General features: G+C 39.8%; 3 protein-coding genes across 13 annotated transcripts in view; all 3 read right to left on the bottom strand.

Moving 5' to 3' along the window:
• Window positions 1-262: 262 nt before the first annotated feature.
• LOC6534042 (alanine--glyoxylate aminotransferase 2-like) lies at window positions 263-7503 on the bottom strand. 2 transcript variants are annotated; one of them, XM_002094692.4, is made up of 4 exons: window positions 7202-7503; window positions 5929-6047; window positions 1833-2067; window positions 263-1723 (listed from the first exon to the last, which is right to left on the bottom strand). In XM_002094692.4, the coding sequence occupies exons 1-4, from the start codon at window positions 7288-7290 to the stop codon at window positions 682-684; spliced, it is 1485 nt and encodes a 494-aa protein (XP_002094728.1). In that variant the 5' UTR covers window positions 7291-7503; the 3' UTR covers window positions 263-681. The 2 variants fall into 2 exon arrangements, with proteins under 2 accessions (XP_002094728.1, XP_039230498.1); XM_039374564.1 differs by lacking the exons at window positions 5929-6047; window positions 7202-7503 and adding an exon at window positions 3459-3501.
• A 1322-nt stretch (window positions 7504-8825) lies between these two features.
• Window positions 8826-13299, bottom strand: LOC120321581 (G-box-binding factor-like). Its single transcript, XM_039374565.2, has one exon. The coding sequence runs from the start codon at window positions 13297-13299 to the stop codon at window positions 12595-12597; it is 705 nt and encodes a 234-aa protein (XP_039230499.1). The 3' UTR covers window positions 8826-12594.
• Window positions 13300-13381: 82 nt separating this feature from the next.
• The window catches only part of LOC6534046 (whirlin), a 31608-nt gene continuing 30060 nt past the window's right edge, over window positions 13382-14929 (bottom strand). For 5 of the 10 annotated variants that reach the window (XM_039374554.2, XM_039374563.2, XM_039374558.2 and 2 more), the window contains 4 exons: window positions 14614-14700; window positions 13746-13940; window positions 13592-13684; window positions 13382-13524 (listed from right to left, as the gene is read on the bottom strand). In XM_039374554.2, coding sequence (XP_039230488.1) covers window positions 13396-13524; window positions 13592-13684; window positions 13746-13940; window positions 14614-14700 — 504 coding nt within the window. In that variant the 3' untranslated portion in view covers window positions 13382-13395. The remainder of the gene's footprint in view (window positions 13525-13591; window positions 13685-13745; window positions 13941-14613; window positions 14701-14929) is intronic. The other 5 variants (XM_039374557.2, XM_039374562.2, XM_039374561.2 and 2 more) reach the window with 1 other exon arrangement.

Consider the following 14929-nt stretch of genomic DNA (forward strand, 5'->3'; position numbering starts at 1 on the left):
TTGCATACCTATCGGCGTATTATTTATATACGTATTACGTAGCGATACGTATTTTACATGTATTCTACATCTACTTCTAATATTAACTGCATTTTATGGAAATGGTATATGCAAAGACACATATGTATATATCATATCACATATATGATCGTGGCGATCAATAAAGTTTCACCTTTATCGGCAATTAAATCTTTTCAGAATTTAATGAACTGATATATTTCAGAATAAAATAAATGCCATGCGTGTAAAATAAAACATCGTATTTATACAAAATATACGTAACTGTTTAATAGCATTTGTAACATACATATTATACTAAATATATTCATAAATTCATATATACATCGTGCTGGAGATATAACAATTCAAGAAATTCGTTTTCAGCTCCCTACGTTTCTAGATACTAGAAGATAAATGGCGAACAGGATAATGATTATACAGCGTAAAAATATAAATGTAAATTACAGTTAAGTGGGGCTACTACTTCTAAGCAAATAAACATTTTGACATTACAGCTAATCAAATGTAAATTTTGGGCATTACTTCTAATTTTGTATGGGGAACAGAGGAGGGACATGGGGATCATGGAATAATTTAAATATCCTTGGTGGCTAAAGCTATTTTGTGCCCGGGCGAAGAGGCGTTGTTGGTGGTGGCATTGGCCAACCAGCAGGCACTGCCTCAGACGGACTTGATGAGGCGATCCTGCCGCTCGAAGAGCTTCGTCTTGTTGGCCAGGGTCTCCGAGGCGGTGGCAATGACGCCACTGGTAGCAGCCATGGCGGCGGTTGTGGCACTGGCCAGTCGATCCTGCATCACGGCAGTCAAGCACTCGCGGAAGCCCAGCAGGAACTCATCCGCATTCTCCCGGTTGAAGCACATGGGCGGCTTTAGCTTGATCACATTATCGTTGGGACCATCGGAGGAGACGAGCACCCGGTGCAGCTGCTTCATCCGGTTGACCACCCAGTGGGCGGCCTTCTTGTCGGGAATGCGCTCCTTACGATCCTGCACCAATTCGATGCCCACGAAGAGTCCAGCGCCACGCACATCGCCAATGCACTCAAAGTCCTCCTTCAGACGATTGCACTCCTCCAACAGATAATCACCCAGCACAAGGGCCTTCTGCTGCAGTTCCTCCTCGTCGATCACGCGCATCACGGCATTGGCGATGGCACAGGAAACCGGATTGCCGCCATATGTGTTGAAGTAGGCCACGCCGGTGGCATGGAAAGCCTGAGCGATTTCCGGAGTGGTAACTACCGCACCCACCGGATGACCGTTGCCCATGGGCTTGGCCACGCACACGATGTCGGGGATTACGTTTTGGGTCTCAAAGGCCCAATAATGACTGCCCACGCGTCCAAAGCCCACCTGAACCTCATCAGCAATGCAAACACCTCCGGCTGAGCGTACGGCATCGTAGACAGCCTGGAAGTAGCCGGCTGGTGGCAGGATCTGGCCACCGCAACTCTGCAGACTCTCGGCGATGAAGGCGGCCACGCCCTGGCCCTTGGCCAACTGCTTCTGGCAGATCTCCTCAATGGGCTGGGCATACAGGGCGCCCATGTCCGCATCCGGATACATCTTGTCCGTGAACTTTCCGCCGTACACGTCCGGACAGGGTGCAACATGCACGTAGTCGGGCTTTGGCTCGCCGCCGGGCTGGTTGAACTTGTATGGAGACACCTCCATCACGGACTGCAGATGACCATGATAGGCACTGTAAAGGAAAAACATTTATGAGCATACTTTTTTATCACTGCTTAGAGATGATATTAAACATTTTCCAAAGCATATTTAATGTATAGAATAAAAGAGAAGAAACTTACTGGTCGAGAGTGATAACATCCTGACGCTTGGTAAAGTTACGGGCCAGTCGAAGGGCCAGGTCATTGGCCTCGGATCCGGAATTGACGAAGAAGCAAACGGACAGCGGCTCCGGCATTTTGCTGGTCAACGTGCGAGCACACTGCACCAGTTCGTCGTGGAGAAAGCGGTTGTTCGTCGAGATGGTGGCCATCTGCAGGGCTCCAGCTCGCACCACCTCCGGATGGCAGTGACCCACTGCAAAGATTGAGGTAAAGCGTTTAGTTTTAACTAATCATTTTCTTAATGAGTCTTTAAGTTATTATTAAGTTATAGAATCTCTAAGTACCAGGCCTCTTCTTTAATTAATATTACGTTATTAAATCTTTAAGTAGCAGGCCTCTTCTTTTTTTTAATCAGACACAATCAAAATGCTAACTCACGATGATGAAAAAACCAAACCATAAAACTTTCAGTTAGCGTGACTGACCCAACGATTATAATATCAAATTTATAGATCATCCAACTGGTGATAAGCATGGATTAACAGATGATACAAATGGCGATAAGCATGGATTTACAGATCATCCAAATGCTGATAAGCATGGATTTTTAGATCATCCAAATGGTTATAATCATGGAATTATATATCATTCAATTAGTGATAAGCTTGGATTTATAGATCATCCAAATAGTGATAGCCGTGGACTAAGGGCGTTACTAAAAATAAGCAAGTCGCGCACGTGATTCTCCTCAAACTATTTGATTTGTGCAGCACTCCGCATATAAGCAGGCCCATCTGGCACGATACCGAATATAAAACGCTTTCAGACAGGCCCGGATCCAATGGGCTCGGCGTCGCCAGCCGTAAGTATAACGCTTTTCCGTAGGCCCCGACGGATGGGCGATAAGCCCCGGACCCGGACCACTCCGCTCCCGTCCACGGCGGCGGATTGCGACGTTTGGGGGTCAACTACTTCGCGTTCCGATTGCGTTTCTAATTCCGTCGCGTACGCTCATTAGCAGCATTTGGACTTGGACTCCCCACTCACACGCCTCCGATAAGACGTAGTGCTCGGCGAGGCAGGTATCACGTGAAGTTCACGCGATGCCTTCACGTTTCTAGTTTCTGTATCAGTGGCATTAAAATTATATGGCGTATAGTAGACCGTTTCTATTTCGATCGCTTGCTGATTAGTTTTGCACTGATTGAAGTGACCATGGGGTAGTCTCTGCACTTGTGGACAGCGGTACAGTTATGCTGGCGAAAACTAACTATTTTTACAGGAACTGTTGTGGAGGAGCGAGTGCTTACCAAGGCCAGCGTTACCAAGTATATATCGATGGGTACTAAAATAACTTGATCACTAGGCATATCGGAAATATTTAGTTAGGACTCTTTCTACACGAGCATCCACATGAAATAATTTTATCAGATTCTATGAGATTCCTAAAAAGCCTACAAGAGTATATGCTCTTAAGCTGATCCACATGAAATAATATTCATTTCAGGTTTTATGAGATTCTATGATATAAATCTATAAATCCTACAAGATTCTACAACAGCATATACCTAAGGTGATCCACATAAAATAATATTCATTTCAGATTCTATAAGATTCTAAGAGGTTCCCCTAATGCCCACCCACTTGTTTCCCTCTTTCGCGATCGTCGCATTTTCTTGCTTTTCGCGACATTGTCGACAATCTACAAGTGGTCGCGATGACAGGCTAACACTGCCACTTGCTCCTCTCTTTATATCGGCTGTTTGTCCGACTTTTCCCTGCAGGCCCGCAGACCGCTGTGACTTTGCTCGGGGTGATTTTCCGACTATCTGCTCAGAATTTTCCACTCGCAATGTGTGCTGAGTGGCACAGCTGATTGCTCAGATCGCGTGGGGTTGGGGCACTGCGAGCACAAATATTGAAACTAGACTACGTACGATCGGATGGGCTGCACGACTGTACGCCACATTGTGGACTCTCCCCGGGGGCAGCCCCACCCCCTCTTTTTCCGGATTGTGCCCGAGCGCGCCTATCTCGAGTACATTTCCACTCGCACGAGACGTTCACATGTTGCGGGCTGTCGGACACCCGGAGTGGAAAAAGTAGCACGAGATTACGAGGAACGTGGTTCTAGTTTCATAACAACTTGTTATTTAAGTCGTCAGATCGTCAGATCGTCCACACGTGCCCCCGCCACCTTATCTTGTTCATAGTGCTCCGTTCTAGTTTATGTTTGCTTGAGGACTGATTTCACACTTTGTTATTGATGACTTATGGTCAGAGGCGTAAGTTACGTGCCTCTGCACGGATCCCATACTACGTTCCGAATGTGAAGGGGCAAACTATCAGTCGTACGATCGTAAGACTCGTTCGAGGTTGATTGAGTTTTGCGATCGTCTACAAAATGTGCAAGCGCCCAAGTGGGTCATTAAATGGGAGGGCACAATAAATATTATTTATTGCAGAAATTCGGAAAAACCACAAAATTCAAAAAGAAGAAAATGCGGGCAAATTGTTGCCATTTTGATGGTTTAGATACAGGACAATTCTTGTCGGAAATAATTGTAAACATGACTTATAAATGCATTAAAAATCATTTAAGATTAGTCCATCTCTGTTTTGATAGAAATTGACAACCTTTATTGATTGACAATCAATTGAGGGTGCAAACATTATCAGGTGACTATTACTGAACTGTAAACAACCTTTTTGCACCCCGCGATGATAACCCTTATTGGAATATTGTTTTGGACCCTGTCGATGAGCCCCCTTAGTTGGCAATTAACCAAAAGGAAAGCTATTAATAAACGCAATAGTTGGCGTTATCAAATGTTCTATTTCATGCATATTCAGTAAATTTGCAATGCCAATGGCCTCATCTTATCAGTGCGGCAAAAGTTAATCCAAAAAGAAAATCTATTTTAATAAACGGGCTCTCAAAAATAGTAAAAATAAAATGACAAAATAAGATTAGATTTTAGTATAACTCAAGTTGCTAGTACTATTTAAGAATATTCAATAAATAACATTATTCATTTTGATTTTCGGCTATGGAAATTGCTGCCAACTCAATCAAGTGGAAAATTTTCCGTAGCAGGAAGTGTTTTTGGACAATTACAAACAATGTGAGCTACCTAGATCCCAGAATCAGCAAATTGGCAAATTGGTTGCCGACGTCAATCTTCGTTGTTTTTTTGTTATTGTCGTTGGGCCATCGCTGTTGATAAGTTGATATGGTTAGTCTGGATTTGACTGGGACCCCCGTCGGTGGTCGGTGATGTATGAATGTGTATGGACGTAATACGTATTGTATATTTTATACGCAAATGCGCCCCTGGCCATTTGTTATTATTGTTGTTATTATTATTGTGTTTTTCTCTCGATGACACTGCCGTCTTAATCACCAGTTACTCTGTGCCGGGGCCCGAAATACAAAATCAGAACCAAGTGGCCATTCCCATTCCCATTCCCATTAGCGTTCCCATTCCGATTCCGGCAGGCAGCATCTAAAAAATTTGCCGGTGGCCGTTGTGATAAGGCTGACTCAGTCGCACAGGGGCTTCTCAATCGGGGCCTGAACATGCCGCCGACGTCTGGCACGCCACTTGTTCTGTTCCACGAGTATATCTATATATGGCTATTTGTGCGCTCTCAACCTTGAACTTGCGTCGCCAAACGCTCCTACATAAGTGAAAGAGACCCAGTGCCACATGCACTTTGCATCCGCACATGGGCCATTTTGCCATTTGGCGGGCGTGTGCCGCTGCTAATCAGCATACACAGAAATAGGATCCGCCAACGTACAAGAGTCGACGTCCGGACGGGAGGTCCAAAATAATCGTCATCAGGCCCCGGTTCCAAAATCGAACAACATGCCCTAGCAACGTACTTAACACCATCTACTTCATTATATAAATTTTGCGATGCAGAGGCGACGACCAGACCAACTTTTCATCAACTTTTTACCTTACTAACAATATTTTCGATAAGAGAAGTAGTACATATTATTTATGAGAGCTAATTAAGGAAATCCTATTTAAAAGAAATTCGTATACCTTCTGTAGTAGTTCTACTTTTTAGATTTTTCTAGTTTAGTTTTGGTAGATGGACTTACCGTGGGCCACATTGTTGATACAGTCCAGATACCGGGTGCCCTCCTCATCGAACATATATTGACCTTGGCCGCGCACAATTTTCAGGGGGTCAGAGCGATAGAACAGCTGGCAGGCTTGCCTACAGGAAAAATGCAAGTTATTAAGTAGGTTAATTATGAAAATTGTCAAGTTACAACTAAGGCTAAGCTAAGTAAACTCATCAAAACCAGACAAAGTAGAATGCAATGACGTACGAGTATATGGAACGATAGTTACACTATTAACCGGGGCCTATTTCAACAGTTCACACGTATACGACAGAGTAGTACTCATTATCATTATCAAGATAATCCCGGTTCCCACTCCCGAGTTTAATGGTTATTGTGTTTGTGTTTGTTAGACAAAAACAAGGCGTCTTGCAGTGTTTGATAAACATTTTGCGGTTGACTTTGGTCAAACAGAGAAGCGGGAACACAGCTGCCAGCAATTTAATGGGGGCAATAAATGCACTTTGCTCCTAACTCACAGACTCAAGCAGTTAACAATTATTAGCTATTTTATTACTTTAATATAGTAAGGCCAATAATTTGGAAACATGAAATTCATAATACTAAACTGACGTATTTTGTAAAAGTTCAAAGTCATAAAAAACATGCCCCCATTTTGCTTACGAATTTCTGGATTTACTGCTAGCAATTTCAAAACAATTTTATAAGTTACCTAGCCTTTATTCTTTTTCAAAATATTGCACGAAATGGAAAATTTGGGTTCTTATTTTTCAGTCAATTTAGATTACAATATATAAGTAAGCCAGATCGAATGTGAAATTATATATTCAAGATGATTATAAAGAGCGAACACTCTCACTTCTCCCAGTAAGCCCTTAGAATTTATTTCTATACGCTTTCCAAATTAGTTTTATATAAATTCCTCTGCAGTCAGGCGATAAAAAATCAATATAGCCAAAATCTAAAAAAGGCGCCGCTGCTTCATGACTTTGTTTTACTGCTTGTTATTTTTTTTTGTGCACTTTTTGTTATATTATTTCCTTGGGTGGCGGTGGCTGCTGTTGGCAACAGTGCCAAAAATACAAAAGTACACGAAAACCGGGCGGACTGCCGTCACATGCGAGCGAAAGAGAGGGCTTGGCGATGAGTGGGCCGAGTGGGCCAAGTGGGGGATGCCGCCTGACCTTGACAGCCAGAGCGAATTCAAGGCAAGGTCGCAGGCTCACGACCCGGACCAGGGATTACGGATACTGCGTAAGGACCACTAAAAAAGGATGCCACTTACCCAATGTGCTGGTTGCGCAGCTTGATGGTCTCAGTTTTGCTCAGCTGCTCGCTGGCCACCAGATTCAGTTGCTCGTTGGCGAAAGGCATTTTGTAGATATATTTTGTTTTATTTACTATCAACTCGGTTAATTAAACTCGGCAGAAAAGCGCGCACTTTTGAAACTGACAAGTGATTGGATTACTAGTGGGCTTGTGCCGTGTGTGGAGGAGACTGGAGTCCTGGCAGGATATTCGGGGCTCCTGGACAGTCGCTGGCAGGCACGGTCGCCTTTAACGTCTTGTTTGAAATTGTTGCCGAAGCAAGTTTCGTTCTCGCTTATAAGCACACAGTGCGGCATATCTTGCCATCTCTCTCTGCGAATTCGAGCTCGCTCGCACCTATCGATTGGTCGATTATTCATCGCACGAGTGCGCACTTAGGCGCGATAATTTGAATGTGTATTTAATTAAATACTCAGCGTGTACTACTTAAAAAATAAAGATTTATTAAAAACTCAAGTTGAACACACCTTTCATTGGAAAGTAAATTTACCATGGTACTTTTAGCTTGAAAGGGGAGTTACATCATTTATCCTCTTCTAGTAGAATCATACCGCTTATACCTTTATAAGAAGTGGTTCCAAGACTCTTATATTATCTTTAAAGAAAATACCGCCCAACCCGTCCAAAACCACGCAGATCGGCGGTCGAAAAGATCTATGTCGGTTATATAAAAAAACGTTTTCTTTTTATTTTTCATTTGTTTTTTTTTTTTTGCTGTTTTCTTTATGTATATGTAAATACCAAGGACAATATCATTTGTTTTTCACTTTGTTGTTTGCAATAATATAATTAATAATATAATATTAAATCAGCGCTTTTTGTGTTCATTTTCATTTCAATTTATGTATACCATTATCTTTTGCTATGCTAATGCCTTAAATTGGTTTTGTATTAATTTTGATAAATACAATTATTTTTATTAATGTTTCAATAAATTTTGTTGAATTATTCATTAAATGTTTAACTTTATATTTGTTCATTTATAATTGTTCTTTACAATATACACAACTGAAATACTTTTATTGGAATTGTTTATCATTAAACACTAAGCACTAGTTTAGCTCGATCTTTTGCGTTTATGCCTGGTGTTTTCTTTCCTAATTATCATCTTGAATTGGGATCGGGATCAGAGAACTGAATAGAATGGAGGTACGGTTTTTAAGGTTTTCCAGGGTATTTTGTCTCGCAAGCAAAGCAAATTGGCTCTAAAAAGCAATGGAACGAATATCTAGGCATATAGAACTTGTACACTATATATAAATATATGTTCTTTGGGCATGAGAATTTTCCTATGTTCGATTTAGTTTGTTTTGTTTTGCTTTGTGGTTCAGTGGTTCTTACGGTGCTTCGTTCTGCGTCCTTTTCCTTTTTTTTTTTTGGTAATAGCTTTCTCGATTCAAGGATGTATGATAAAAAATATAAAAGTGAGCATTGAATGTTTCCTTCTCTCTCTCTATACATATATATGTAGTATATCTAGGTATAGTACAAGTTCGTGTTGAATTGTATGTGTTTAGTATAGTGTCTATATAGCAGATACAGATATATAACCATTTCTTGTTATGTACTAGGTGGCACAGTTTGTTTTTGTTGTAGTTGGTTGTTGGTTGTTCTTGTGGTCTGGTCTGAATTGATTAAAGGATTTTGGGGACTTGATATATATTAGTTGGGGGGTTTCTTAATAAGGATCAACTCAAAAGCGAGACCTGGAAATCATAAGAGTTCTTTTGTTATCCGGTAATATACACAATCATACATATATATTTATATGTGATATATCGATATATCTACAAGTTGGATTATCTCTGGTTAAAAGTCTAGCTCAATCTTAATCGTACAACAAGTTTGCTTCGGCTGAGGCTTTGCTATTCGGTAGTTTAGCTATCCATATTGACTATAACTAACTGCTATTGCTATTGCTATTTACGATACGATATTTACGTGGTACATGGTTGTGGTGGATCTATATGGTATGATACATATACGGTTCTATATGGTATTTATAAGCTTTCATTTCTTTCATTTCCGTGTGATGCGGTTTCTGTTGTTGGTTTTTTGGTTGAATGAGTTTAAATGCCGTTTACCCTTTCATTAGCATAGCATATAGATAGCCTTGTTGCTGTTTGTATTCATAGTTATACAATATAGTTCTATACATATTAATTCACATAAATGGTTTACATCATCCGTGTGTGTTTTTGCATGTGGGGGTATTGAAGTTGAAATTGAAATGGTTTTCTTCATTTTGCTTAAAATTGCTTCTCATTGTCGTTTACAATTTAGATATAGTTTAGCATACGTTTTATATACGGTATATGTTTATATGTTGCTTGTATGCATGTATACGTTATATTAAATAGATATTTATCTGGTAGTTCTCAAAGTTTAAGATAAGCCTTCTCATCAAAATGTATCGCAATATACAAAGGCGTAAGTGCGTCCACAAGGCAATCCCCTTGATATTTTCTTTTTTCACGCAAGAACGTTGCAAAATGATTTCTTTTTGTATCTATAAATTTTTGAAAATTCAACTTTTTTGTTTTTGGTTTCTCGATTTTTGTTTTCATTTTTTGTTTTGTTTGTTTTTGTGGTAAATTCACTAACAATAAGTAACAGCATAAGCTTTTTTGCTTGAATTTGGTTTTTAATTTTTAGTTTCAGCTAAAAAATGTACATAACTGATATTCAGTAAAGCGTTTAATTACATAATAGTCAACAAAAATACAAGTACAATACCTCATATAACGGATTCAATTTCAATTTCAATTGTAATAATTTTGTATATGTATTCAATTTCCACACAGACGACACATACATAAAGAGAGTTAATAAGAGAGAGTTAAGCAGAGAATTAGTTTTCCATTTGGAGATTTGATTTTTGGAGATGATTAAAACAAGCCCGGCATAGGATCCATGCCCTATACATATCATTAGATCATTAGACACAAAGTTAACTTTCTTGGGGACTTAGGGGCGAACAAATTGCTCTTGTGACATGCAAAAGTTTCATTTCATATTCCAAACACTATCACACACAACAAACGAAATCAACAAATTTGCCGAAACGATTGACTGAACGACTGACTGATTGATTGGTTGATTGAGTGAATGACAGATATAGGTAGATCGTTTAATCGAAAGTGAAGGATAGAGAGCGAAAAATACGTTGGTTTTTTGTTTTGTTTTGTTTTTGATCTATAAAAAGGATTTTTTTCATTGCTAATATTTTACACAATACGTATGAAGTTATAGTAAGCACTTGCTGGTTGTTCGTCGTGCCCGTTTAAAGTTGTAAAGTTGTTATATAATTTAATTTACTTGCTCGTGATCGCGCCCTGTCGGCTCGGCTCTTCCTGCTTCAACATCGTTTAACTTTTACTTAATGCCAATCAACCTCAAATTTTAAGCGTTAATTTCTTCTTGTCTCTACAGCGTAAATGTTATTTTTGCATTTTTCTTTTTAGTGGCAGAGCAGACGTAGATGTCCTTCTGCCCTAGCAGTATCATAATTCGTTTACCATTTTTTCTGGGTTGGAGTTGCGTTTTTGGGGATCGGTTTGTTTTTGGGGTGCGAGGGTCCTTCTTCCCTAGTTAGTTGGTGAGGAGAATACAATTTTGCAGCGGATTTTCCTGGTGTCGTCGGGCCTTTTGCTCCTCAAAACATTTAACAAACATTCAAAAATTGTGCAGTGTGCAGTTTAAGTTGTACTAATAACAGGGATATGCCTTGCGGTGTTGTCAGATTGATCGAATTAATCGATTTAATCGTAGAACTGTAAAGGTTGTCGATAATTAAATGTGTTCGAAATATGATAGAATTTCAGTCGTCGAAAATGCCGATTAACCTAACAACACTGCGGGTATATAATTTGATATCTTGGTTAAAATTTAGAATTGATGCGCTTTTTGGGCTAAGTATTTCTGAGTGGGTGCTGTTGTCAGTGTTTTTGAGTGTTGTGTGAGTGTTTTTGTGGCCATAGCTACTGCTTGCTTCGTTTTATATATATTCATAGCTTTTTACATTTTGGTGATTTAATTTTAAGATTATTTTTTAATTTTTACAAATTATCTTTTGCTTAGGTGGGCTTCATTTTTGTTTGTTGTTGATTTTTGTTTGCGTTTGTTCAATTAGCTGCTGTAAATACAATCAATTTGGCAATATGCATGCGTGTGTGTACTGGTGTGTGTGCCGTGCATGCGTGTATTCGTGTGTGTTAGTGTGTGTTTGAATCTAACAAAAGCGACAATTCGTTACTAGTTTGCTGGTTATTTTTACATTTTACAGTGCCTGTGCATTAAATCTTGTTTCATCATTTTTTCTCTGCATCGACTTTTTTTTGCTTACTGTTTAGGGGATTTTTAGATATTTTACTTGTTCATTTTTAACATTTTAAGCTCTTGATTTTCTTAGTGTATGCCTTATTCGGTTGTGGTTGCTTTTCTTGGGGGCTTTTGTGGGTTTATCATCAAATAACATTGCTCTTACAGTAATTTGTGAACCTAAACTTGTCTTGTCACTAGTTCAAACAAGTAATGACTAACGGTCTAAGCTACGTTGCTCGCTTGATAATCTTGATAATCAATAGTATAATAATAATAATCATACAATAATATGTTTTAGAGTTTACACAGATTTACACATTTTTCGACTAGCGCGTGGTTCGTGGTTCAATAGAGGGTCTTAGGATCAGGATACCTAAGGTCTGGATAGGTCTTCTCTCTGGTTATTCTAGTTCGGGGATCGGAGTGGTTCTTGGTTTCAATAGATATAAAGACAGTTTTCTGGGGGAGCCATATACTACACTATGTTTATAGAACGGAAAGCCAAGTTGGACAGAGATGCTCGTATTTTATTGTTTTATTTTATTTTCAACATTTTTCTTTAACCTTGGCAGTGTTAAAATTTTGCATTTGATATTCCAGAAACGGTTTTAATATTACAAATAAAATTCAATAAGAACAAATATTTGTTTTTACTGGTTTAAGCCTTATAGACTTAACATACTTAAATCATATGTATATTTTTTTTTGGTCAGAGCATCTCTTCAGCTACAACAAATTAACACATTTCTAGAAGGGCCTAGTCAAGCGATATATGGTGAGCCATTTAACTCAATAGTATTCGGATGTAGCCAGGTAATTTTTGGGGTAAATTTCGTATATTCTGTCAAGCGCGTTGTGTTCAGTGTAGAAAGAGGCGTGCATGAGGGGCGAGGATTTTGCGGTTGTTTGAACAAAGGTAGCACAATTAAACTGTTTACTGATCGAATTGCTGTAGCAGTTTTGAAAGAATGTATCCAAAAAATTGTTATTGTTGCTCCAATTGCTGGAATTGCATTCGGTTTCTCCTTACTGGTAAACGGAATTATTATGAGATTTGTAGTTGTTGCTGCTGCTGTAGCGTTGGTGTTGCTGCTGTGATCCGGATGAATATTGATGATGATGCTGGTGGTGGTGTTGGTGTGTTTGTTGGTGTGGATGCTGGTGTTGGTGTTGCTCGTGGTGTTCACGATGGTGATGGTGTTGGTGTTGGTGGTGGTGTTCGTGTTCATGCTCGTGTTGGTACTCCCGCTCGCGTTGTTCGCGTTGCTCGCGAAAATGTTGCTGCCTATCGCGATGGTGTTGCTGCTGCTGTTCGCGTTGCAGTTGCTGCTGTCGCGTGGGCGTTTGTTGCTGGTGTTCGCGTGTGGGCGTGGCATGCTGCTGATGCTGCTCCCTTATGGGTGTTGCCTCACGCGACGCCTTCGTTGGTGTGTTGCTGGTGTTTCCCGGTTGCTGTTGTTGTTTGCTAGCAGTTGTTGCTGCTCCCGTTCCCGTTGTTGGTGTTGCTTGTTGTGTGTTGCTGTTGTTCGTGTTGTTGGGCGTTTTTGTGTTTGAATGTTGCTGCTGCTGATGCTGATGCTGCTGGGGATGTGGATGCGTATGCGGATGCTGATGAGGTTGATGATTGCTGAGCGCCGCACTGCTACCATACTGGCTGCTGATGTTGTTGTGCATCTCATGGGGCAGTGGCGGCGGATTCTTGGCTTTCGTTAGCGGTATTGGTGTTGGCATTGGTTTTGGCGTCTCTGTTAAATCGATGCCCCATTCGTAAAGGAACTCGAGTTTTTGTCGTTCCAATGGGTCACTGGCCGGCAGGGCAAGCAAATGTTAGGCTTCTAAAAATATCAGCGCCGTCGGCTTCGGTTCCAAATTTGATTTTTTTGCTTCGACAACTAAGAAGGTTATTTCAGCCTTTTCACGATTAGCAAAGCATTCGGCTATTAGTCGAGCAACCTCCTGGAAAATCAAATAAAATCATCTTATTAATAAGTCCAATAAGAGGATAACATTTCATGTGGTTTACCTGATGATGTAGACCCTCCACTTTGGTTCCATCCACCTCCAGGATGAGTTGCCCGACTTCGAGGCCGCCCGCTTCAAATGCTGCACCATTTTCCTATTGGCCAAGCATTTGAGTCTCAAAAGTAATTTTATGATTTATGATACTGTATACTTACATGGATATTGATTATCCTAGGGAGCGGGTGTTTTGTATTAGCACCACCTTCGATAGCAATACCTAAAATTGGTTTGGTTTTCTTAACTGTAATGTGTAAGTTGCCTCTATGATCAGGTACGACGTTTGGATTGTGTTCATGTGTTTGTTCAGTCGTTGAACCACCATTCTGCTCCGCTGACAGACGCTGCATGGACTGAAAAATAAATACGCAAAAATTTGTAAAAAAAAAAAACTTTAAGCTAGGGCAAAGATTTCAGTAGGTTTCCCCGGCTGGATCAAAAATATTCCATTGGCTTTGCATCTAAGATTAGCTTACAGTTCAAATTGTGTATTGGTTTGATTAAAAGTAACTTGGTTCAAGCTGATAAAATAGATTCTGTGATTTGGTAAAGGCAAGCAATTGAACAATTGGTTGATTCAAGGAATTTGTATACGAGTATATTGTATAGTTTTGGGTTCTTGTACTTATTTACGTGTGGTTCAAACAATAGGAAACGGTTCAAGCTATGAAAAGGTAGGCCAATTCAAATTTACATAGTACGAGTATATTGCTAGTTAAAAATATTCAATGGTACAGTTGCTGTTTTTTTTTTTTGAGTTGGGTAAAGAGAATTAGAGAGATAGAAAGTAGAAACTTTTGTGTGATTTGTTTGGAATGAATCATGAAATGTTCTGGGGTGACCGAATTGTATAGAATTTAATAGAAAAACCGACGATAGTCTTATGATAAGATATTAACGCTGTTAATTTCGAGCTGAAACTTATATATTGGTTTCTCTTGTTGGCATTCAAGTGCTGTATTCAGTTATTATTTGTAGATATCTGATAATTTTAGTGTGCTTGCACTATTTTCGAGTAGCACTCACCTGATGCCTTCGTACACCTTTATCGCCCAGCAATGTGCCGCCTTCTTCCTTCATATCGAAACTTCTTGAGAGTTTTGTGGCCAACTCCTATTCATTTAATTTAGTTTCGGTTTCGATTTTCGATTTTCGTTTTGCGAATATGTGGCCACAATGTATTTTGGCAATGAATTGGTTTGTATTTTTTTGGGTTTTGCATAGTGAGCAAACATTTGATTGATTTTTGGTCGTACAATAAGTTGAATGTAAAATGAAAATAGTAGAGATATTTGCATAAGAATTCGTTGTAGTTGCTTGTAGTAGAGATTAAAAAACGTTG

Source organism: Drosophila yakuba, chromosome 3L, assembly GCF_016746365.2.
Source record: "Drosophila yakuba strain Tai18E2 chromosome 3L, Prin_Dyak_Tai18E2_2.1, whole genome shotgun sequence".
In the NCBI taxonomy this organism is placed as follows: Eukaryota; Metazoa; Arthropoda; class Insecta; order Diptera; family Drosophilidae; genus Drosophila; species Drosophila yakuba.